Source organism: Octodon degus, unplaced genomic scaffold (assembly GCF_000260255.1).
Source record: "Octodon degus isolate 3935 unplaced genomic scaffold, OctDeg1.0 scaffold00278, whole genome shotgun sequence".
In the NCBI taxonomy this organism is placed as follows: domain Eukaryota; kingdom Metazoa; phylum Chordata; class Mammalia; order Rodentia; family Octodontidae; genus Octodon; species Octodon degus.
This window is the reverse complement of record NW_004524854.1, coordinates 2,299,901-2,327,314: the sequence shown is the minus strand read 5'-3', so window position 1 is coordinate 2,327,314 and position 27,414 is coordinate 2,299,901. Positions and strand designations below refer to the sequence as shown.

The window sequence follows — 27,414 nt, the reverse complement described above, 5'->3', positions numbered from 1 at the left end:
GTGCAATCAAAAGCCCAATGAAGACAGTTTACAAAGCTTATCTGCTGAAAATGCGTTTGCAAAATTTATGTGTCTTTCTCTTGTGAGATAAAGATGAAAGGTTTTAGAAATCTGTCATATCTAAGTAACCAACTTTTCATGACAGCTTCACAGGAAGCATAGGTTACCAATTATCATCTCTATGTTGGAACTGAGTTACCCTCACCAAAGGCTAGAATAGCTGTGAGAAGAGTCAGGACAGTGATCACAGATTTTCCATGGGCTAATTTTGCCAAATGTTTGGTTTCCATTTAAAGGTTATTCATTTGACAGAAATGCTACTGGAACAAGAAGGTGAGACATCACTGTTTCTCTTCTGTTTTATATTTTATTAAAAGTTAATTTTAGATATTATAAAATGCAAAATCATAAACAAGCTCTTCAGGTTCAACACCTTTAATGATCAAGAAAAGCCAATTCTGTATCAAGTAAGAATCTAATTAGACAAATGGCAAACAAGGACATAGACGTAAGAAAGGTAATTTTACGTCAGATCTTGCTATTTTATCTTGAAATGAGGCCAGATATTCCATTGAGGAAGTACCTTGTTGGAACAAAAAAGACATCACTGTAAACAACAAGTACACCTAGAAAGACTCTTGTTTTCCCAGGGGAAAAGATAGAAAAAAAGAATGAGTTTATTATGAAATATTGTTCCAAGTGAATTTATTAATGTTTACATTCAAATGTGATATTTTACACATGAAGCATTGACTTAGACTGAGAAGGGGTTGCATGATACTCACTGGTTTAATAGCTTGCAAAAAGGAGTGAAAGCGTTATGCTTGATCAATGTTATAGAGGGTATTTAAAGGACCTGCTGGCCCACAGAATACATTTATCAGTTGTTTATCTGGCTAATATATCTTAGTTATTTCCTGTTAATTAGCTCACAAGCCTTATGATTTCACATAGGTCTCAGAGCTTCTGAAACATTATTTTATTCCATGAATACAAAATAGTATTGCATATTTGTGATATATCATATCATATTTTGTATATGATATGCATATCATTAAGAACTACAGAGGTGATAATGTCAACATTTCTAAACAATTTCTTTTTTGCTTGTTTTCTTATTATAAAGAGAATAAAAACAATAAAATGATACAGAATTTCAAAACAAGATGATGGGGAATCAACAATGATTGTTAGATTGCATAGTGTTTTCTTTAAAGTAGTTTCTGAACAATTTCTTAATCAAAAGAAGAAAAGGGAATTTGATCAAGCTTATAAAATTAGCAGTGCAGTTCAATTATTTATACTGATTATAGTTAGGTAAAATGAAGTCAGAAATACATTCTCAACATCAAATAAGGTTCATGTTAGTCATGAAGCTCCTCTGCTCTGAGTTACCAGGGAAAATGTGAACAATTAAATAGTCCCATGTGTTTATATACTTCACATGCATTTTATAATTCCACAAAACATTCTGAATTTTTATTACATAAGTGATCTAACTACCCCCAAATAATCATTTATTGTCAAATCATGCAGAACTTCACTTGTAATTCCCTTTATTTTTCTATTTATTTATTTTTGTATTTTAGTACAGGATCTACAGGGTGTACAGGGTCTCACTATGTAGATTGGACTTGTAGTGATCCACCTGTGTTCATCCTCCCAAGAGCTGGGATTACAGGCATGCGCCATCATGCTCAGTCTCAATGGCCATCTCAATGCCCCCTGGGGGCCAGGCTGGCATGGAAAGCCAGGGAATGAACCCCAGCCCCTGGGTCTGCCTAGGCAATTTAATCTGCTGAGCTATTTGGATGGCCCTCTCCTATCTTTCTAAATCAAGTTATTCTACTGTAAGGCTGAGAATATAGCTCAGTAGCACAGTGCCTGCCTAGCAAACACAAGGTCTGGAGTTTGATTCCCAGCACCAAAAAAATCTATCTATCTATCTATCTATCTATCTATCTATCTATCTATCTATCTATCTATCTATCTATCTAATTAAAATGTGTGGAACTATAATTAATGCATGTTTTGAACTTAGTTGGAAAATCATCACGAATCCTAATATCGTTAGGTGGTGTGGTGTCCCCATAGCTCTGTATCTTACATAACCTCCTTGAGATTTCTGTATCACTGGAAACTGTGGTTTCCCTTCCCACCTGATACATAGAAACATAAGTTTTTGTTTTTGTTTTCTGGCTACTCTTCTACTAACTGGGTTTTGTTGTTGTTTTGTTTTTTGTACCAGATCAAACTCAAGACCTGCGCTTTCCAGGCAGGAACTTATTCCATGGAGCTATCTTGGCTCCCCAGCCCTTCTACTAGCTTTTATTCTTCCTCAGATACCATAAATATTACTACTTTACCCGACCTAGGACAGGGTGCATCATTGACCCTTTTTGATATAGCATATCTTTTCGCAATTACATTTTCTCATCTCATAGCTCCAACACCTTTGGCCTTTTGCCATTGTCAATGAAACTTTTGTGCAAACACTCATATTTAGTTATACCAGTTCTTATATCCAAAGTGGCCATTGCTTTACTTATAGGTTTACATATTTATGTTAAATGACTCATTCAGGAAAATTAAGCAGACAACAATGGAATACTTATCCACAAAATAACATATCCAAAATGTCACAGAAATAGGTAGAGTCAAAATCCAAACCAATTATGAATACTAAATTGGTTTTTCATAATGCCATATGAAGGCAACAAGTCTTATGACTTATTCTTATTATATGTTCATTTAGAAATTCCATGTGTAAGGTGCCTGCTTTGACTGTCAATATAGAATTGTGTTATTACTGTTTCATTGGTTTTTTTCTGATTGACAAATATAATGAGGTACAATGTAATATTTGAGTTCATGTACACATTACATAAAGATCAAAGCATGGTAATTAATATTACTTCACATATTTGTCATTTCATTATGATGATGAAGACATTTAAAATCCTCTCTTCTAGATATTTTGAAATGATTCTATAATATTGATCTCATAGAAGCTGAGAATAAACCAGGTGAGGTGTTTCATGCCCAATAATCTTAGCACTCTGGGATGCTAAGGAAGGAAGATTCCAAGTTTGATGTCAATGTAGGCAACTTAGCTAATTTATGAAGCCATATGTCAAATAAATCAAATAACAGAGCTTCAGAATTATGGTAGGCAAGTACAAAGGCCCTAGGTTCAAAATGGAAAAAACAAACAGTTGATAAAAGAGATTACTAGAGACTACATTGAGGGGGCTTGTAGAGTACAGGCGTGTGGCAGACAACTATCCTCCAAAATTTAGAAGTTCCAAAAGAGAAGGAGGGATAGGGAAAGATTTGTTGATGGGTACACTGTTAAAGTAAGAGAAGCAATAAAAGTTCTGCTGTTGTTGCACAGAATGGTGATTGTGGTATGTGGTTGGTACTCCTGGAGAAACTTGTCCTATTGACTTTCCTGATATGAACTCAGCTGTTCTCTTCATCAGAGGAGCTCAGGTCCTCAATATCACTGAGTATAGTTCATTTCTGTTGGGGTGGACTCTAGTCTTTACTTTGAGTATCACTTCCTGGCTTTAGTGAAGAATACTCAGTTTGTTCACACAGATTTTCTAGCCCCCACCACTGACCTTTGGGCCTCTGTAGTGCAGATCCTTGGTACAAGCTTGATTGAGACACTGTCTTGGGCTCCAGGCCTCCATTTGGACTCACAGAGGATATTATTATTGGCTGTAAGTCTTCAGCTTGACCCATGAAGGACATTGCCATAGGACCTAGGCCCTCTGCTACATTCTTTTTTGGTCTCTATTGCAGACAGATCACTTACACTCTTCTGCATTTGATATTTTGGGTGAATATTATAAAATAATCTTATCTTAAAAATTTGTGTCATATCTATTTGTTTGTACACCCTGACTACAATAGTGATATAATAATGCACTTTATACACAACTCAGTGTACTAGTTAGGTATCTCATTGCTGGGACACAATATCCAATATCTGATGAGGACAGGTTTAATTTGTCTCACTGTTTCAGGGAATTCAGTCCATTGTTGACTGACTCCAAACCAGAAACTTCATAGCAGAGAGACACAGCAGACCAAAGCTATTCAGTTCATGGTGACTGGGAAGTAAAGCAGAGAAACAGTGCCAGAGAGGAAGAAGAACAGCAATATATGCAGTACCCAATGTCATGTCTGCATGATCTATGTAGATACACTCATAGGTGTGCTACATCAATCTCCCAAACAAACCCCATATGAATTTAAGCTTCAGCCTAACTGCCACATGCCATTCCTTGTCAACTTTGTCACCTTGCTGACCAAACATGTTATGGTTTGGGTCTAGTTGCCCTCTCCTAAAGCCTAGTGAAATCTCATGGCTTTTCAGAGGTGGCTGATTCTAGAATGTGTAATGCTAGGAATAAAAGTATGTGATTTGTAAATCAGTCTATTGATTGGTTTTATAGTTCTGGTTAATATTAGAAAGTCTTGGCTCTCCCTTGTTCCTTTGCTAGTCACCCTACCATGAATAGTTCCTTCATGCTAGGCCACCCTTCCTTGGAGCTGGTCAACTATGAACTGAAAGCTCTACAAACTAAACTAAATAAAACTTCCCCCCCCCTAACTTTGGGCATCAGGTACTTTGTCTTACCAATGAGAAATGTAAGATACACCTCCTAAAACCACATTTAATCTTCAAATAAAGCCAATAGCAAATTTGTGATTTTTGTCTAATATAATACATCTATTCTTCATAACACTGAAACAATAGCTTCTTCTTTAAAGTCTCAACAATGGCAGCAGTTTTCAAAAGTCTAAGTCAATGTCTTTCTGAGACACAAGGCGAACTTACCTGTGAACTTTTGAAAAATACTTTTTAAATGTTGCATAATATTAAGGAAAACATTTAGAGAAAATTATTCCCATACAAAATGGAGAAATATGAAAAAAGAAAAGAATTATGCCATACCAAAGTGTAATCCAGAATAGTAAGCAGGTCCTGTGGCTCCATGTTGTATCTGGGATCTGGCGGACATGTTGGTGAGATGTGAATTCCAGAAGGCTTGGAGAACCCCATATGCATCATCTTGCTAGCTGAAGCCCACGTGACCTCTCTCTTGGACTGGCTACATTCATAGCCTGAAGCAACAGATTTTTCACAAGCTTCACATCTTTGAGTTTCTGGGGTCTCCACTGTACATTTCCATTCTTTCCTATAGCCACACACACTACCTTCTCAGGGACTCCTTGCCAGACTTCCAAGACTTTCCTCTTAAGCCTGTTGGAAAGCCTCCCTGACCATAGAACCCATATTTTTCATGCTGGTAACTCAAGCATGATGTGATGCCCAAGGTCAGACATCAGTATAGAGAGTAGCATAGCCCCTTTTAGCCACAGAAGCAGCAGCCTGTGAATAGCTGAGGACAAAGAAATGCATCCCAGATAATAAATCCCTGAGTGGCCCAGGGGCTGTCTTTTCAAAGGAAAGATTTATACTTTTGTACCCTTAAGCCTGTGGTAAGTAGGATCTTGATGATTTCCAAGATGTCCTCAAGGAATCTTCTTGTCTCTAAATACACAGTACTTGGTTTTATTTTATTGGTACAAATCTCTTCAGCGATCACATCTCTTTTGGTCTCGGTTTTACTTCTGCTTTACTTCTAGGTCAAAATTTAAGTTGTTCATTTTTTTTACTGTGCCTTTTATTCTCAATTCTAAACTATAACTATGACTAAAGCAGTCAATAATACTCATGACACAGCCCAATACTGGGATTTAATTTAATCTAACTTAATTTTTTTAATTTATGCATTTGGCACAGGGTCTCACTATGAAGCTCAGACTCATAGTGATCCTCCTGTTTTCAGCCTTCCCAATGCTGGGATTACAGGCATGCACCACCACGTCTAGTCTCAGTGACTAGAATTTCCTATCAAGCTTGGTTTATAACATTTTAAGGCTTCTCTAAACTTTATCTCCAAAACTTTCCAAACTCTCCAAGAAAACCTGTTCCAAAGGATTCTAAACCAAATTATCAAGTGTATTCATAGCAATGGCCCCACTTTTCTGGTACTAGTTTTCTATATGTGTCTTCTTATTCTTGTTGCTGAAACAAAATACCTGACCCCCACAAGTTAAAGTAGAAAAGGTTTATTTCAGCTCATGGCTTCTAGAGATTTCAGTCAATAGTCAAATAGCTCCAAGGCAGAGGGACATGGCAGAGGGACATTATAGAGGAGACGCAGTTAATGGCAAGGCAAAGAGAAGGCAGTAGTAGCTAGGAGGAAGAAGACAGCTTGCCTTTTCCTTTTAACCTATCCAGACTACCAGCCTTATGTGCGGTGCCACTGAGAACTGTGATAATTCCAGTGGCCTAATTTAGTGCCACATATATCCTTAATCCTCGTATCACACACTCCAGAACCAGCCAGCTCTGAAAAGCCCCACCAATCAGCACATAAGGCTTTGGAGGGCACATCTAAGTGCTATCATGGTATTAGTCACTTTTCTTACTGCTGGGACACAATAGCATAATGCTCACAATTTAATGCAGGAAAATTTTAATTTGTCTCACAGTTTCAGAAAATTCAGCATGGTCATCTGGCTCCAAAGCAAAGATCTCATAATGGAACGGTATGGCAGAGTAAATCTGCTTAGTTTGTGGTTGTTGTGATGTAGCACAGGAATACAGTTCAATACAGGTAGAGGTAAAGAACTAGACTTATGCCACAAAGTCACACGTCAGTGACCCATCAGATGCAGCAACAAGTATTCCACCATTCTCCTATGCATATCTCAAAATCAATCAAGTTGACATTCCAAACTAGCCATCACATCTAGCTTTAAGTGTCTCAGTTACTTTGCTCTCACTGCTGGGACAAAATATCCAACACCCAAAATTAAGGAAGGAAAGGATTATATAGGTGACAGTTGGTGGAGGCTTCAGTCTATACTCAGCTGGCTCCAAGGCAGAGTGGCACATGGCACAGAGCAACCGCTCATGGTGGCAGAAAACAGCAAAAATCAAAGGGAGATTCAGAATCTGTAGCAGCAGGGGCAATCCTCTCTCCCCTCCTTACACTGTAATGCAGATTACCCACACTGGAATAACACTCACATCCCTAATCTCAGCCATTGGATCATGAATTAATCATAAACTCAAGAAGCTGCTCCATGACTACATGAGGTTCGGGAGGCGCAATTAGACACAATCACAGTACAGATTGGTTTTGAATATGCTTTTCTTATCAAAATACCTAGTTCTACATATTTTGTCAGGAAAATTATAACTATGGCTAAAGCTATAGTTTTAGCCAGATGTGATAGTGCATGCCTGTAATCCCATCACTCTGGAGGCTAAGGCAGAAAGGTTGTCCTGAGTTTAGGGCCACCATGGACTACAAAATGAGTTCATAGACAGCCTGAACCACATAATGATACTCCATGTCAAAACAAACAAACAAAAAGCCATAGTTTCTTCTATATGTTTACATAATTATACCTGTCTCACGATGTTGGAATATGAATTAAATTAGACAATTATAATAAAGAAGTTAGTATAGTGTCTGCTGATATGTACTGTGTAGGAGGCACATTATAATTATTGTTCCTCACTTTTCCCTCAGAATTTTCAAGTCCCCATTTATGAAAGCACAATACATCATTATTTGTCTTTTCTATGCAATCTCACTGAAGTCAGTGACTATATTATTAAACTATTTTCCCAAATACACAGCCCACTACCTGGTACTCCCTGCATTTTGGAAAAATTTCCCTGCCAAGTACCATAGAACACTTTATATATGAATACCTACCACTATTCCTTCAGGATTTCAGGGGCCATGCACCCCTGTACATGTTTGATAGCTTTCAAGTATTTCAGCAAATTGAACTTTGCATTGTTAAACACGAACCGTTTTAAGCAGTCCCTGCTAATAGGATCTTCCTTACTAGTAATAGATTCTAAAACCTAGCACAGAAATAAATGCCCCACTACAGTGGAAACATTTTCTGCATGAAGAAATTTTCAAAGAAGGTGGCTACAAAATAGGAGATGCACACAGAGACTGCAGACAGTCAGGTGCAACTTCTTGAGCTGAATTTGTAAAATTTGAATGACAGCAGCCTAAAACTTCATCCTGGAACTAGAAGGTCAAAGCATGTCACTTGCCAACCAAAATATGCTACTTTGCCCTTTCAGAAACATCACAATGGTGTTATCAAGCACATAGGCTATTTTAAGGTCACGTCTAGGGAATATAAATGATAATAAATGAATACAGGGCCAGGAAGGAATGCCCTACATTTTGTTGAGCAGAATTTCCTGGAAATATATTATTTATAATGTAACCAATTAATTGAAGCATTATTTTCACTCAAAGAGAGCATTTAAATTGATAAATCATATAATAATAGGTAGTGTAATGATATTCTTTAATTTTAAAAAGAGTCAAAAGATTTCATTTTTTAAAGATCATCTCCTCTAATATGACTTGTTTTTTGGCAGAAACTGGAGATTGAACTCAGGTCCTTGTGCTTTCCAGGCAAGCGCTTATTCTACTGAGCCATCTCCCTAGCGCCCTAATGTGAAGTTTTGAGGCTTGCTTAGAAAGATATTTTCAGCCTATGTAGAAATTGATTTAGACTTTATATTGTTCAAAAAATTTCTAAAAAAATAATTGATTTTTCACAGTTTTAAAAACATGATCTAATGAATTGCAGTTAAAAGGAAATTTTGAAATGTGGCAGTTTGAAAAGAATTGTTCTTCTAGATGACAGTTTTGACAAAGACTACCTACAGTGGTAGCACTTGCTGTTTCATTCATGTGCATTTGCCTCCTTTGAGTGTAGTTAGCATTTGTAACTTGTTCATAACAAATAAGATATGGCAGAGGTTATAATATATCATTCAAATGACTATGATAAATAAGAGTGTAACTTCCTTCTTGCTAGACTCTATCCCGTGTTAGCTTTCTTGAAACCAGCTACCACATCACGTGCCACCTCAAGGAAATCTCCTATGTGGTGATCTGATGTATGTCTTGGTAACAGCTTTGGAGCAACTGAGTCTCTAGTCCAAAGGTCAAATGGAGCTGGATTGAGTCAACACTCCAATAAACAAGTTTGGTAGTGGGTATTTCCTCAATGGATTCTGAGATGAGACCTCAGCCACAGCCAACAGTGATTATAGCCCCACCAAAAAACTTGAAACTGAGACCAAACATAAGTTGTGGTATGATTTCTGACCCCCACAAACTTTGAGATAATTGCTTTGTAATTTTGAGCTGCTAAGTTTGTGATAATGTTACATAACAGAAGGGTAATAAATAAAAGTGATCATTTTATCTGTCACCTAATAAGTGCACATTATACATGAAGTCTTACCTTTAATGATAATGCTTAATTACCTAGTTAGGTGGTAGATGATAAATAGATACATACATACATACATACATACATACATACATACTTGATAAATCCTCAAAATCATAAGTATATGACTTTAAAGACTGCTATCATTTCTATATTGTGGGAAAAGTTAAGATACAGAATGTTTAGCTTTTTATCTAAAGTTATGTGACTGCTTTGTATAAAATTCATGATAGTGTACTTGTTATACTATGATAGCAACCACCATGAATTAATGGAATAAAGGAAATTGTTAGAGGATTATAGAAGACACTGAACATAATAGGTTCATTTAAACCTGTGATTTTGAAAAGTACATAAAAATATATGCAGATTCTAGTATTTCTAAATATAGGTAATAGATTTTACTGTTATCCACTTATTATTTTTCATTTTAATTATTTCAAATCATTTTTATATTTTAAAAATTATATTTATGGGGATAATTAAAATAAAATTAGTGAATCAGGCAATGATTCAAACAATATTTCTTTGGCATGATGATATTTATTGATATTTTCAACCGTCCTTATAGTTCAGTATTTTCACTTCCCATCTGATGTCTCTTAGTCAGAGTTACTACAATGTTATCTAAGAAGAAGCATAACTTCTCTGATGACCAGTTACAGGGTTGATTGCAGAGAAAGTAATGATAAGAGAGGTAGACTATAGTATAAGTTAGTAGGAATATAAAGATGAACACATGGAGAGAAAAAAGAAAACAAAAATGTTCATGAGGCACAGAAGGAAATCGATGGAAAAAATAAGAGACAATGGAAATAAAAAAATTCAGGGCTGGTAAGATGGCTCAGTGGTCTAAAGCACCTACTTAGAACAAGCTTAGCAAAGCACAGGGACCGCGGTTCAATCCCCCAGCACCACATGCCAGCCATCCCCGCCCCCTGGTGGGCTGAGCTGGCTACACACACACACACACACACACACACACACACACACACACACACATACATAAATAAATAAAATTTTTAAAAAATCATAAGTTTTAGTGAGGAATTTCCAAGCTTAATGCCTGCTTCAAATTAGAATTCAGAAACTCTGAATCCCAAGCATAATAAATAACAAAAATGATCACCAGACAACTTAAAGCACTACCAAAACTTAAACACAAAGAACAAGCTCTAAAACAATTAAATAAAAAAAATGATACTACCATCAAGGTAGAGCAAAGAGATCAATGTCTAATTACTTAACAGAGTGGCTGGGAAGATAGCTCAGTAGTCTAAATGCTTGCCTGGCAAGCACAAGGACCCAGATTTGATCCCCTGTACCACATGCCATGCCAGCCTTGCACTGAGCCTGATGCATGCCTGTAATCCCAGCACCTAGAAAGTTGAGATAGGAGGATCACAAGTCCAAGGTAAGTAGTGAGACCTTGTACCAAATAAATATATAAAGAAAAAAATTAGTTATCTAACAAAAATGAGGCAACCAAAGTGGAAATGTTCTTATACTAGCCATTAACTTAAAATTCTACAACTAGTTAACATGGTCTTCAAAATATCAGTTAAAAGTATAGGCACACAAAAAATCAAGGGTTTCACTGCCATCAGACCTATATAAATGAATAAGGCAGTGGGGAAATGCAATGGGGAATGCATCTAAATCTAAGTAAACGTTCACAATGCAAAACAACAATAATAAAATCTTATGAGGTTGTATGTTACTTTATTTTGTTTTTAATTTATTTAGTACAGGGTCTGCAGGGTCTCACTACACAGATAAGACTTGTAGTGATCCTTCTGTTTTCAGCCTCCAAAGCACTGGGATTATAGGCATGTGCCACCATGTCCAGTCTCAATCTCCTTGGGGGCGGGGCAGGCACAGCATGCTGGGGGATCAAACCCTGCTCCCTGCATCTGCCTAAGCAAGTGCTTTAATGCAATGAGCTGTCTGGCTGGCCCTTATTAGGCTTTAAAAAGGGATTTTTAAAGTAAACATGGAAATAACAGCACAATGTAAGAAATTATATGAGTCAAAAAGTATTTTCAGAGGCATTGTAATAAAGTAACAAAACAAATAAATCTCCAACTAGAGAATGAATAAATCATGCTGAGGTAGCAACACGTAAGAGGAAATGAATATGAAATATGAAGGTACATGATCATAGATACATCCTAGAAGCAAAGGATTGATTATACAAAGCAAGTTGCAGATGACTACATAGATTATGACTGCATTTTCATAAAGATTAAAAATCTAATAATATGTTATTTAAAGATACTTCAAAATAAAGAAGTAGTAAACCAGAAAGGCAACTCAGCAACATAGCAGGATAAAAAAAATCAACCTGAAAAATGAAGTGTTCCTCTATAGCAATCATGAATCTATTGAGAAATAACTTAAGAAAATAGTAGCATAAAATTAAATATATAGGAATTTATCTAACCAAAGAAATAAAAGACAAATATAAAGAAAGCTATAGTGCTGTGAAAAAGGAGATGGAAGAAGACACCATAAAATGGTAAGATATTACCTGTCTCTGGACAGAGAAGCCGTATTGTCAATGTGATCATACCACCAAAGTGCATATATAGCTTTAATGCAATCCTAATCAAAATACCAAAAGCATTCTTCAGAAAACTAGAAAAAAATCTTAAAATGTAGGTGGAATCAAAAGAAACTTTGAAGAGCAAAAGCAATCTTGGGCAAGAAGACCAAAGCAGTAGACATCACAGTCCCAGAGTTTAAATTAAATTACAACAAGAAGAATGAAAAAAGCAGCATGATAAGCACAGAAAAAGATATGCAGATCAACAGAAGAGAATAAATGATGTAAAAACAACCCCAGGAGAGGGGACCAATAACATATACTATAGGAATATAGCCTCATTAATAAATGGTGTTGAGGAAGTTGGTTATTCACATAGAGATGATTGAATCTAGACCCACATTTGTAGTTACATACTAAGACAAAATCAAAATGGAAAATATCTAAATATCAAAACATAAACAATCTATAGGAAAATGAAATAGGTACAATTCATGAAGATGTAGGCATAGAAAAGGACTTCTTCAACAAAACACTAATTCTTCAAGTAACATCAAGAACAAATGACATTGTATTAAATTAAGATTAAAAAAATCCCAACTACTTTGCAAATGAAACAACAGAGTAAAGAGGCAAGCTACAGCATGGGAAAATTTTTGCTAGGTACACTTAAGAGAATTAATATCTACAGTAGATGATCAACTCAGAAAATTAGCCCTCTCAAATAAATGATATAATCAAAAAATGGGTGACTGAAATTAAAAGACACTTCTCAGAGTATTCATGTGAATACTCTTCATCTGTGAAATTAGAGAAATGTGAAATTAGAGAAATGTGAACTAAAATGGCCCAGGTTTCATATTATTCTAAAAAGAATGGTTTTCATTAAAAACTCAAATAACAAGAACTACTGAGGTCCAAGAGAGAAAGAACACTTCCGTGTTGCTACCATACTGTTACAACCACTATGAAAATCATTATAGAGGCTTATCAAAGCACAAAAAGTAGAAATTAAACCAGCTATTCCTTGCTAGGCATCTTTCTGAAAGAGGAAAGACATCATGACAGATGCGATGCATACCTATTGTGCTGCCATATTAATAACAGCATAACGTATAATAGCCAAATCATGGAAATGGCCTTTATGTCAATCAATAAATCAGTGACAAAAGAAAATGTGGCATTAACTATTGAACCATAACAAAGGAAAAAATGGAATGATTTAGAGGAAAATGGATGCATCTTCCAATCATAATATTGAGTAAAATAAACCAGGCACAAAAGGTTAAATGTTGCCTGATTTTTTTCTTATATGAGAAACACCAACTATAAATAAATTAAAGAGCAAAATAAAAAATAGATAAGTGGATGACAGATCTTCTACAAAAGGGAAAAGGATTAGGAGACTGAGAGAGAGGGTAGAAATGGGCGCAAAAGGGGTCAAAAAGAATGCAGATATGGCAGGTGCATGAACCAGCTCTCCATGGTGAATGTAATCAATATATAGCAAATATGTACTAACAAAATTGAAGAAAACTAAAAACAAAAAAAGAAAAAGCAAAGAAAATAATTAAAATTGTTGACAATGTAGCTCAGTACAAAGGCCCTGGCTTCAATCTCAGTATGGCAAAAAAATTAAAACTAATAAAAAAATAAATTAAACTTGAGAAGTTTTCACCACTACATAATGTGCAGAGAAACAAAGCAGTTGAGCAGAGCACAAAAAGAACATGAACAGTACTGTATTTTAATTCCTAAATTAGGTGACGAGTTATGAAATGTTCATTTTAATGTTACTCTCCTCAGTGTATACAAATTATTCATTTTATGTATGATTCAATTGTTCTTTACATGGTATAGACAAATATTTACCATTGAAAACAAATTTTGAAAAAACATTTTAAGCAAGCAGATGTGGAAACTGTGTTTGGAAAATTTAAATGAAAAATAAGAAAAATGAATAAAGTTAAATAAATAAAAACTATTAAAATAAAAATAAGTTTCGGGGGCTGGCCAAATAGCTCAGCAGATTAAAGCACCTACAAGCAGGCTCAGGGGCCATGGATTTGATCCCTGGGCCTGCTGTGGGCGGCCGGCTTCGCCCCTGGGGCAAACTGAGACAGTGATTGCAACTGGGCTTGATGGTGTGCACCTATAATCCCAGCTCTTGAGAGGCTGTAAACAGGTGGATCACTATGAGTCCGATCTAGTAGTGAGACCCTGAACACTCTGTAGACCCTTCCCTAAAAATAAAAAAAAGTTTCAAAAAAGTTAAATGACAATGAATACAAAAAAAAAATAAAATTGTTCCCATTCTAATGGCAGTATTTTGCAAAGACAACATAATTTAAATGACTGTTCAAAATCTTTACCACATTGGACTAAAAAACATGTGTTCTAAGACATAGACAAGTGACCAACTTCAATCATACTATTTTATGCAAATTTGTCAACTTTTGCTTTTTGGAAAGTGTTTACATTAAGAATACTCAGAAAAGAAAGTCTTTATGCAAACCATTTCATCTTGCTCATTAGAATTCTTTATTTTTAAAATGTGCACAGGTTTATTTCATAAATACTGGGTGCTTGATGTTCTAACAAAAGAAATAATTAAATACCAGTGGTAAAGAGATGAAATAAAGTAGATTCAAAATTGCAGAAAGAGAGGAAATGAAAACTATTAAAATAAAAATGTTTCAAAAGAAGTTAAATGAAAATGAAAAGAAAAACAAATTAGAAAGCATACGGAAGGAAGTTTCAGTTGTCTTAATGCTGCAATTTTCCACAGGTGACCCAGATTCATTCCTTTAGAAACTTAGAGCAAGTTATTGGGAATTTAAGTAAGCTTGAATTCACTCATGTCGAACTTTGCGCTTCTTTTTTGAAGGGTGGTGGCTCTGATCATAAGCTATGATTAAATTATGTATGTGAGCCATCTTGTTATGAAGATATGAGCACCTAGAGTAGTTTTTCAACCAACCAGGATTAGTTTCCTCTAGCTTCTGATATTCTAATTTGAGTTTTTTAGCAATACGCTGATATTCTTTAGAGCCGGGAGTAGCAAATTTCTTTTGCCATTTTAAGTCATTAATTTGTCTAGACAAATTCAGTATGTTGTTATACAAGATGTGGTATTCATCATAATTTGCTCTAAATTCTCGGACATAACGACGACGCTGCTTAGAGGAATGTATTGGAAAGTAGTTACAAATATAATCCGGTGAAATAGATCGTATAAGAGTCGTGATTGCGGGAGCAGAATCCTCTTCTTGAAAATTTCCACATGATTCTGGACTTTTTGTTTCCTCTTGGCTGGCAGAGTCTGTCGGTTGCTTGTCCTTTAGGGTAAGATCATAATATTCATTATCTGCTTCATATCTGGTACATTTATATACAGGCTTATCTTCAGACCTCGAATATTTTCTCTTCACTCTCTTCAGAAGCTTTCTTTTTCTTGAATGAGAGGCTGACACTGATGAAGAACTGTGCTTCTTTGGCCAAATTTCAGACATAATGTCTTTGTTACTCTTTTCAGTAGTAACGTTCACATAATCATCTTCAGTCTCAGAATCTTTTTGAGTGTTACAAAAATCATCATTGGAATTTACAGAAACAGGAGAATATGAAGTGGGCCCGTAAGATGGAGTTGGTGGCGGAAGAATATCTTCGGCAGTTTCTGCATCGCTTTCAGAATCATTACTTAAGTGGCTATGTGATGGTGACTGTATTGGATATCTTGAGGGAAATACCCTAAATTCATTTGTCATGAAATCATCAGTAACAACTAAATTGAAACATTGATCTTCAGGAACTGAATCGAAACATTGATCCTCAGGACCTGAATCGAAACATTGATCCTCAGAAACTGAATCGAAACATTGATCCTCAGGAACTGAATCGAAACATTGATCCTCAGGAACTGAATTGAAACATTGATTCTCAGGATCCTCAGGATCCTCAGGATCCTCAGGAACTGAATTGAAACATTGATCCTCGGGAGAGGATGGAGTGTAGCTACAAGAATCGGCAGATGATTCTGGGCTAGACAAGGCACCGATTTTTCTAGAGAGCACCATCTCCAATGTCTGCCTTTCTATCTCATTATATCCGGGCCAGTCTCTCTGGATCTCTGAGAAAGCACAGTCCTTTAAGGAATAGGAACAATTTTGATGATTAAAATCAGCTACCTCATAAAGAATATTTCTAATGTAATTTTTATCGTTTTCTTTGATACCGTCTTTCTGCAGTCGAATAACCAGTTCAGATTCACTATAGTCCTTCAATGCCAGTAGGTGAATCACCCTGTCCCTATATGGTCGTGTATAGACAGTGTTGGGAACCCGTGACTTTCGAACTGTATATGCAGGGTTGACAGGAGCTGTTCTTTGCCTTAAGGGTGCTGGATCTATAATGGGTTTAGGTGCTTTCCGAATTGGCACTGTGCTGTGTTCACGTAATTTGCTTGTACGTTGTGATTTATTGCAAGATTTTGCTTCTGCCTGGATGCTTTTTCCCTCAATCATCATATGAGAACTTTTGGCACTATTCATTATCATTTTTTCTTTTATGGATTTTAGGTACCTGCGATGTGAGTGACTATTCTTTGAGGTGGTGTGCCGAAGGTATTCATCTCTGTATTGGTTGTTGTCACTACTGACATTTATCAACTTAAGTTTGAGTGGGGGAAGACGAGGAGGAGGCTCTGTTGGGGAAATTTTGATGAGTTTTGGGTATTTTTTCAGTTGAACAGAGATGTTAGACCGCAATACCTTCTTAGACTTTTGGGCAGAACTTCTGCTTTTCTGAGTCCCTATCCTGGAAAACCTCATAAGCAGCCTGGAGACATTTTTCTGCCCTGGCTTTATTCTGTCCTCATTTTTGTTATCCATTTGTCCATCTTTGGAGGCTTTTTCAGGGTCTGTGCCTCCAAATTCTGTGATTCTTTCACATCTGGAAAAAGCAAAGTTGAAACAGTATGATATTGAAGAAAACAATGAATGAAAGAATTTACTGCCAAGAATGAGTTCTTACTACTCCTGCTGAAAACTGCACTCCCAAAAGATTCTCTCTTGGTGGTACCAAGGAAAGAGTACCTTTAAAGGCAGAATGTGAGCAGCTGAAATGGGTTGTAGGAATGGAAACACATTCCTTTCACATTGGAGTTCTTCAAGAAGAAAATACCTCAAACTATAAAGTGTTAAATTACTGTCTAGGCTCAGTATACAAAATTCACCTTCTTCCAGTAAATACAATAGCAAGGAAAGTTAATTGGAGAGGGAATCTAGAGGGTCTAAAGTCTTTCAGAGACAAGAGGAGGTCTGTACATCACATGATTAACATTAAGTCTTCCTTACAGGAACTCTGAAATGTGAGGTTGTGAGGTTGTGAGGTTCCCTTGTGGGGGAAACCTTGCCTGAATCCAAGGCTGCATTTCATAGACATATACGCTTTCTGAAATCAGATGAGGTTGAAACAAATCTTCTGAGATGCCAATTTCTCTTTCTCACCTGCCTACCAATCACTAATGAACTTAGCACCTATGTTGCTTAATGCACTTGTATGTACTCTTATTCTAGAGCGTGCAAACTTACCTAAGGCCTTAAAGGTTTCATTGCCCAGGAAGAAAAAGTTATTTTAGTGAGGTGTGATAGAGATGTGCAGTAGAGCAACACAATGCCCATAGATTATTGGTATTCTTTCTGATCAATTTCACTGAAAAGCAAAATAGGCACAACTCTTCCATCCTTTCCTCAGTCTGTTATTTCTTTGTTAACTGGTGGCATCACCTTCCATGTAGCCACGCAAGTAGAAAGATTGTGCTGTCCTTCATATCTCCTCAGATATACTTCCCAGTAATTTTACCTCAAAACTTATAGCTAGCCAACAAATTTACTATTCATACAATCAATATTTACTGAGCACTTGTGATGTACTGGATAGTATACTGAATGGTTGGGTATATTGACATAAACCAAATAGAAGTAAATACAGACCACCTCCTGCACCCAGAACTACATTCTTGTGTGATGTCAGGGCATGACATCACCAATGCTCATCGTTCTCTCCAATCCCGTGGCCACTGCCCCTACATGCTTGCTTGTCTCCAGTCTTTCCTTGCCCTAAATAATCTTCCAAATCGTCTTCTGTCTTTCCAATGATATTTACTTTAAAACAAGTGATACAATAGATTAATTCAAGAATAAAATACAACCTTTTGGCATGCTATGCAAGGCCATTCTTGTTTCATTGCTCCTTCTCCTATAGCCTGCCCCATGTATCTAAACATTCATTGATCTGCTTCCTGTTCTCTAAATGTGCCCCAAGCTTGTTCCTACAGCAGCCTTACACTTGATGCTCCTTTGTCTCACTGATGGCCCGCTGCCTGGTGATGCTGGTGATGTTCTGTACAGTGTCCTCAGATGACCAGTCTGCCTACAGTAGCACATTATGCTCACAAACTCTGGACCTCTCTATTAGCTGGCCTTTCTTCCTTTGAGGATTATTTACTATACAGAATCATATGAACTACATGTGTTTCTTTCGCAGGCTTATCCTTACAGAATATGAGTTGAAAGGCAGTTTGGATTTTGTCAGTTTTGCAGTACTGCTATATCTTCATTAGCTACAATTGTGCCTGGAACACATAGCCATTGTTAAGCAAATGACTATATCAAAATTAGCTACTTCAAGTCACACTTATGAAAGCTCTAGTTGGTGGAGTTTCCACTTGACCTAGGATCCCATCTGGAATGACAGCACATATGTGGGATCTCTCCCTAATTAAAGTAATGTTTTCCTTCCTTACAATTCCAAAGTACTGTGGGTAGCCTCAATGAAAACATATTTCACTGTGGTAAAATTTCTAAGTTGTTTGTGTTATCCAGTAGATGATCCTTTATGCCCATAACATCTACATTTCAATCTTTTTTTTTTTTTTCTGAACCGGGCATTGAACTCAGACCCTTGCGCTTGCAGGGAAGCACTTATTCCACTGAGCCATCTCCCCGGCCCATACATTTCAATCTTGTTTGATCCTTTCCCTTTGCCCAAGTTCCTCATTCCAGAAACAGTGGGTACTTAAGACAACACAGTCTCTAAATGCACACTGAAACAATAATATTAACTTGGCATTTCTCCAAGCAAATATATATTACCATCAAATCAAGGGGTCATATGTATATTAAGGTTAGAATGATGTTTCTTTCATTGTTAAGGTATTTTCATATTCCTGTTAACTTCCCACTGGATTCATATGAATAGTGAGATCACTGGTGTGGAGAGAACATAAAATCCTCCTGCAGAAAATCAATGAACTCATAAAGTACACTGTATAATACAATGTTTTAATATATGTACAAATGTTTTCCATTCATTCTGCAGACATCGGTTAAACACAGGAAGAAACAATCTACCTTGGTAATTTTATATCTGTAATCTTGGATGAATAAATATTTTAAAGGCAGTCCTATTTTCATTTGAGATTACAACAAAATATGTGTTGGTTAGTCACTGGAAGTAGGGAGGTCATTATGAGAAAAAGTACACAATGATAATGATCACCATGAAAGAAGACTTGAAAACATAAAGCTAGATTTCAAAGTCTCAAAAAATCTGAATGCCACCGGGATCTCCAGACCCATCCAGACACAACCCAAGCCCAGGCCCAGCTAGTGTGTGGGAGAGATTCCATGCTCCCCTGGACCCCCTGGGTCCCTCTGGACCCAGCCCAAGCCTGGCATGTGAGTGAGACCTTCAGCCATGCTCTTGGGACCACCTGAAACCCTCCAGAACCAGCGCAGGTCCAGCATGTGAGTTGGAACTTCCTCCAAACTCTTGGCACAGCAAAGCCCAGGCCTGGCTTGTGTGTGGGACAGCTTCTTTGTTCTCCCTTGCCTGCTTCATCCCTCTGGACCCAGCCCAGGCCCGCTTGCAAGTGTATCATTCTGTCCTTGCTCTCTGGACCACTCCAGATCAAGCCCAGGCCTGGCATACAGGCCTGGTGTGAAACTCTGAAGCTGAAGTCCCTGCAGAGAGGCCAGGGGCCAGAACCACCGAGCTAATCCAGGAGCAGAACATCTTGTCAGAGGGGCACAGCAAGTTGACTTCCAAGGGCTGCAGCAAAAAGAAGCTGAGCACAGCCACCAGACCCAAGCCACGCACAACTGGATTAATTCAAACTTTGTAGATATGCACTCGGTAAGCTGAGACACTTTGTTAGACCCAGATCTAAAAGAGCATCCTTTCTTTTTCTCCATTCACTGAGAGAAGGCACAAAAGTTAACTGGGGTGAACTAGTCTGCCTGCAAAACACTATGTACATTAAGGGGAGGCGAACAGAAAGAATTTAGCAGAACTAACTTAAATACAAATTACCAATTTAATATCTGCTTAGCCATACAGACATGATGATTGCTCTTACTGTCTAAAATCCAAAGCCATTAGTTACAAAAGTTTGCAGACTGCAAAATGGCATTACCAATTATTAGAGTTCCTTATTGCAGTTCTGCAATTCAAAACTGTAAATGCCTCAATCATGTAACTTTTCTTGGGTAAGAATTTCAGTAGGTGCTAAGGTTATAACTGCAACAAAGCTCTACACCAAAGGTCAGAGTGCTATACAAAATGACAAGGACAAGGAGCAAAATGCAACTGCAGATACAGAGTCCACCCAGAACAAATGCAGAAGACACAAGCACAGAAGAAATTGGGAATCACACAGCTGAAATGTCTGAATTAATAGAATGTGAACTAAAGAAACAATTGCAGAAAGGTATAGAGTAATTCAGATCAGAAATTACCTCTGAAATAAAATAGAAATATCTGAATTAATAGCATGTAATGTAAAAAATAAACTGCAGAAACATATAGAGGAAGTAAGATCAGACATAATCTCTGAGTGCGCCTGCCCCTTAGCACAGTTCTTTAAGTGGCTGCTTCAACAAAGCAGTCAGGCTCAGGTTGCTGTGGTTCGATCCCCACAACTCAAGCCAGTCAAACCTGCCCTGGAGGCATTCGGAGAAAAAAAAAAGAAAAGAAAGAAAGAATCAATCTCTGAACTAAAAAAGGAAAGAATAACTATAATGAAAGAATTAATTACTGCTTGTCAAGAAGACACTGATAGAAAATAGAGATTAGAAAAATGATGGAATCATTGCATGAGCAACACAAGAAAGAAATAGATTGCATAAAGTAGATTCAAAGAGATATAGAGGAACTTAAAATTTCAATCAAAACTTGTAAAACCAATTGAGTGAAAGTGAAGATGGAGTTTCAAATCTTGAAGACACTGGTGCAGCTAGTGAAAAGGTAAGAAAGGATCTCTTAAAAATAACTAGGATGCAGGAAAAAGTTAATCACCTGCAAGATGATGCAAAGATGAACATGTGAGACTAATGGGCATCAATGAGAAAGGAGGAGTGATATAATGATACAAAAAGAATATGGAGAGAGGTAATAACAGAAAACTTCCAAAAAATGGGGAAACAATCTGACATTCAGGAAACGGAAACATACAGAACTCCAAATGACATCAACCCAATTAAAAGCACACTGAAACACACAATAGTGAAGGTCCCAGAACTTCAGCACAATAACAGTATGCTGAAAGCCACTAGAGAAAGCAAAAAGATCACATATAAAGGAAAATCCATCACAACAAAGGCAGAGTTATCTTCACAAACCATGAATTCAAGAAAAGCATGGAGCAGAGTACTTCAAGTCCTCTATGAAAACAAAGTCAAGCCCAGACTACTATACAAAATAACAAGGACACATGATACTATACTATATCATGTTGGATGGAGAAGTGAAATACTTCCATGACAAAGAATAACAAAAGAATTCCAACACGACAAAGCCAACCCTACACAGACTAACAAAAGATACTCTAGACAGCGGTCAAAATAATCAGATCTACACCAGTGAGAATGGAAGGAATCTACCAAATAGGGCAAAGAACTAAACACAGGAGAAAAAAGAGTAAACAGCAGGTAAATAAAATGTCAATCATAAGTCAATATGTCTCAATTACAACAATCAATGTAAACGGACTCAATTCAACAATTAAAAGAAATAGACTGGCACAGTGGATTAGGAAACAAAATCCAACAATATGTTGTCAACAAGAAACACAGTTAACTCATAAATTCATAGACTGAAAGTCAAAGGATGGAAAACAATATTAGATTCCCCAACACCTCAGAAAAAAGCAGGAGTAGCAGTCCTTTTCTTAGACAGTCTCAATTTCAAACCAAGAATGATCGAACGAAATAAAGAAGGCCAGTATTTACTGGTTAGTGGAAAAATTCAAGAGGAAGAGGTAACACTCATAAAAATGTATGCACCAAATAAGGGAACACACAAATATATGAGACAAATCTTAATGGACATAAAAAATCCAATATCCAATACCACAATCTTAACAGGAGACCTTAACAAAACCTTGTCCTAAAAATAGAGATCATGCTGAGAGAAAATTAGCCAAGAAGTGACAGAAATGAACCAGAAATTGGAACAAATGGACTTAGTAGAAATATAGATACTGTACCATCCAAAACAGCTGAATACTCATTTTTTTTCAGCTTCACATGAGACATTTTTGAAAACAGACCACATAATAGTCAATAGTCAATGCTTAAGTCTACACATGAAAACAGAAATTATCCTATGCATATTATCTGACCACAGTGCAATGAAACTGGAGATAAAGGAGAAAGGAAATAAGAAAAACGCCATAAATACATGGAAATTAAACAACACCCTCCTTAGCAACACATGGGTCACAGATGAAATTAAACTCTTTTAGAATATTTTGCTGAGTTAACACACCTATAATATTCAAATAACGGAACGTAACCAAAAAAAGGGGATACAGACGAGTGTCCATTTTGTATCTGTGTATTCAAAATGGTTAGGATAGATATATAGTTATATTCTCTTAATGAATAGAGTGATTTGTTCTAATAGTGTTTGTAAATAGGATATCATGTCTGCATCTTGTACAGCAATTAACCACTAGGAAGAATGTATGCAATGTGTTAATTATTGAAACTGTCCTACCGATTTGGTTTGAAACTGTCTCATTGTTATTTGTTTCTCAATAAAATTATGGAAAAAAAGAAATTGAACAATATCTACAATTCAATGAAAATTCAAGCACAACGTGTCAAAATTTATGAGATGTGATGAAAGCAGCTGTTAACGGGAAATTTATAGCTGTGAACTCACACATAAGGAAAACAGATTGTGAACAAATAAACAACCTAATGCTGCACTGCAAACTTCTAGGAAAGGAAGAGCAAACGAAACCCAAAGCCTAAAGACGGGAAGAAATCATAAAGATTAGAGCAGAAATTAATCCAATCAAGACGAAGAACTAATGAATCAAAATTCTGGTTCTTTGAAAGATTAAATAAAATTTATAAGCCCCTAGCTAACCTCTTCAAAAACAAGAAGAGACAGTTCAAGGACAAGCCATAAGGAATGAAAAGGTTGTAGTTACCCCACACACAGTGGAAATTCAGAAGCTCATCAACACCTAATTTGAGAAGCTTTATTCTCACAGAATAGAAGACACAGAAGAAATGGAGCGATTCCTAGAATGGTACAAGTTACCAAAACTGGATCAAGAAGATATAACAACTCTCAATAACCCAATAACAGCCAAATGAACTACAAAATGTAATAAAACAAAACATACTGACAAAGAAAAGTGCAGGTGCTGATGGATTCACAGCTGAAATCTACAACAAATTTATAGAAGATATACTCCCAAATACACCTCAACTCTTCAATGAACTTGAAAATGAAGCAATCATATCAAGTATTATACTGACACCAAAACCAGGGAAAGACATGCCTAAAATAAAGAACTGCATGCCAATCTGCCTCATGAATATACATGCAAAAATCATCAATAAAATTCTAGCAAATAGAATGCAGCAAATCATCAAGAAGATTATACAACATGATCAGATAGGATTCATCTCAGGGATGCAAGGATGGCTCACTATACTCAAAACTACAAATGTAATACACTAGATCAATAGAGCCAAATCCAAAGACCACAAGATCATCTCATTACATGCAGAAAAAGCTTTTCAGAAAGTCTAACACACATTCATATTCAAAGTTAAAACAGAAAATTGGAATAAATGGCCTCTGCTTCAATTTGATAAAAGCCATCTATGACAATTCAATATGTCACAGAATTCTAAATGTGGAAAAGGTGAAATCTTTTGCTCTCAGATTTGGCACAAAACAAAGGTGTCCTCTATCACTACTCCTATTCAATATAGTTCTGGAAACATTAGCTAGAGCCATTAGCAAAGATAGATAAAAAAAGGAATAAGAATAAATAAAGAAGAATTTATATGACCATTATTTGCCAATGACATGATACTTTACTTGGAAGAACCAAAAAACTCCTCCAAGAAGCTACTAAAATTAATACACAAATTAAGTAGCATAGAAGGTTATAAATTCAATACCTAAAAGTGAATAGCATTCGTCTACACAGATAACAAACAGAGTGAGAGGGAAATTTAGAAACAATAACATTTAAAATAGCACCCCAGGAAATGAAATACATAGGAATTAATCTAACTAAAGAAGTAAAAAATCTATTCAATGAAAATTACAGCACTCTGAGAAAAGAGTCATAGAAGTTTTCAGAAAATGGAAATATATTCCCTGCTCCTGGATAGGAAGAACCAACATTGTGAGATCGCTATACTCCCGAAATTGTTGTACAGATTTTGTGCAATCCCTAGGAAACTAACACCATCATACCTTACAGACCTAGAGAAATCATTCCTAAAATTTATTTGGAACCAGAAAAGACCTAGACTAGCAAAGGTAATCCTGGGCCACAAAGACAAGGGTGGAAGCTTCACAATTCTTGACTTGAAATTATATTACAAAGCTACTTTGATAAAATCAGCATGGTATTGGCAACAAAATAGATCTGAAGGTCAACAGAATAAATTGGAAGATTCAGAAGCCTCCACAAACACCCTCAGCCACCTTATCTTTGATAAAAGGGGACAAACTTGCTTACTGGAAGAAAGCTAGCCTCTTTAACAAATGGTGTTGAAAAACTGGCTCTCTACATGCTGAAAACTAAAACTTGACCTAGGTCTATCACCATGCACTTAGTTGAAGAAAAATGGATTAAATATTTAAACATTAAAACAGAAACACTTAAATCTCCTGGAAGAGAAAGTAGGAGGAACTCTTGAAGATATAAATGTAGGCAAAGAGTTCATGAACAAAAATGAAATCACATAGGTAATTCTTGAGAGAACTAACAACGGGGACCTCCTCTCATGGAGAAGTTTTTGTGTGTCTGAAACAATTCATCAACAGATTGTAGAGACAACCCCAAAATTTGGAAAAAATCTTGACTAATAAGCAATCAGACAAAGGTCTTCTCTCTAGAATTTATAAAAAAACTAAAAAAAATTCGGCCTCAAAAATTTAAAGAACCAACCCAGAAATGGGCATCTGAGATGAACACACACTTCTCAGAGGAAGAAATTCTAGAAGTGAATAAATATATGAAATGATGCCGCACATCACTAGCCCTCTTTGAAATGAAAATTGAAGCAAAATTGAGATACTATCTCACCCCAGAAAGAAAGGCTATCATAAAGAATTCAACCAACAACAAATGTTGGAGAGGATGTAGGGAAAAAGACACACTTGTCCCCTGTTGGTGGGAATGTAGACTGGTATAACCATTATTTAAATCAGTATGCATACTCCTCAAAGAACCTGGACTGGAAAACTCATTCAAATCAGATATCTCTCTACTGGGAATTTTCCCAAAACAACTGCAAACATCATATCATAGTGATATATGAGCACCTATGTTTATAGCAGCACAACTTGTGAAAGCCAAATTTTGGAAGCAGTCAAAATGTCTGTCACCTGAAGAATTGATGAAAAAGATATGGTATTTTTATACAATGGAGTATTGTTCAAATATATAAAATGATAAACTCGAAGCCTTCATATATAATTGGATGCCACTGGAGGATATACTCATAAGTGAAATAAACCAGGCCCACATGTGTCAATATCATATAGTCTCCCTAGTGTAAGAATTCTAATGTAGAAATAAAAAGTGAAATGTATTCCACAATTAGCTGAAATCGAGAATTTAAGGATTAAACCACGAAGAGAGGGCAAGGAGAAAAGCTAGGAAACTTAGTAGGTACAACACCATACATTTATATACACAAAATGTCTAAGGCAATGCTCCTAAGAATCTCCATCAAGTTTTTTAATCCAGCAGTTAATTGATTGGGTTCTCACCCTGACTAACTATATATGTGACCTAACTATACGTGTAACCTACGCAACTGCACTGAAGAACGCAATGTGTAACACTAGGCCCATGCTTGCAATCCCTGGCATTCTGCTCTTCTAAAAGCTTACTGTTTCTAATGTCATATCAATTACTCCTTCAATCTCTCTCAAGTAAATATTTGTTTTTAAAAAAGGATGGCAATAAATAAAAACAAAAGAAAAAATGTTATATGACTGTTCTGCTACAATTTTGTATATGGTGAGATTTCTAAATTTCTGTGTAAAATATGTAATTGTTTTATTTCTATGTTTTACTATTCTTTTTATTTTTTCACATCCTGTACACATTTAAATTTAGCATATCAATATTTGTTGGAAAATACCTGTTCCATGTTATGTGTAAGGTGTTTGATATTCAAACAGATACTGATGTTAAGCTTAACAGCCTATGTTTTAGGGCAATAATATCATTAATCTCTTCTGGAGCATTAACAAATTAAGTTTGCAGACCAAAAAAATTAGAGAAAAAGAAGTGCTACAAGGATAGCCCACATTTTGGCCCTAGTCTGTTAAGGACAGTGAGTACTCATGACATAAGTGAACTTGTATTGTAGCATCCTCTAACTCAGTGGTGTCTAAAATTTGCTGATCAAGGAGATTGTGGGGGTCTCATAGGAAAGTGATTGACGATGTAGAGTGTGCCTAAAAACCTGGAGAGAAAACATTGTCTCAGACTTTCACAGAGAGTAAATTGTTCAAGCAATGGCTGTGACTCATCCACATGGCCAACACTGAAGAAAGATCTACAAACTGCCCTACTGGGTTTCAGGGAAAATCCTGAGGGGATTTGACTGACCTTGTCTGATACAAATGTTACATTTTTTGTTGTATAGGTCTTGCTTTATCTTGGTCTTAACCATCCAGCAGAAAAGTACAAAAATGCGGTGTAAAAAGTAAAGCCATAATAATACACTGAGCTATAAAAGGCCCAGATCAACAACTTCTGATATTGACAGTCATGCAGATAAGCCACTACTGTTATAGACTACCATACTATATTGCATTACTTTGTTGAATTCATGCACCTACAATATATGAATTAGAATAGAATACCCATCTCTGAAAAAAGTAAACAAAAAAGGGGATATAAATGAGGACCACGGCCAGGGAAATAGCTCAGTAGAATAAGC

General features: G+C 36.3%; 1 protein-coding gene across 1 annotated transcript in view; it reads right to left on the bottom strand.

Moving 5' to 3' along the window:
- Positions 1–14,766: 14,766 nt before the first annotated feature.
- Positions 14,767–27,414, bottom strand: part of LOC101588738 (RNA polymerase II elongation factor ELL2-like) — a 25,345-nt gene continuing 12,697 nt past the window's right edge. The window contains exons 2-3 of the mRNA XM_004646699.1: positions 15,386–16,864; positions 14,767–15,292 (exon numbers count right to left, since the gene is read on the bottom strand). Of these exons, the coding sequence (XP_004646756.1) occupies positions 14,767–15,292; positions 15,386–16,864 (2,005 nt within the window). The remainder of the gene's footprint in view (positions 15,293–15,385; positions 16,865–27,414) is intronic.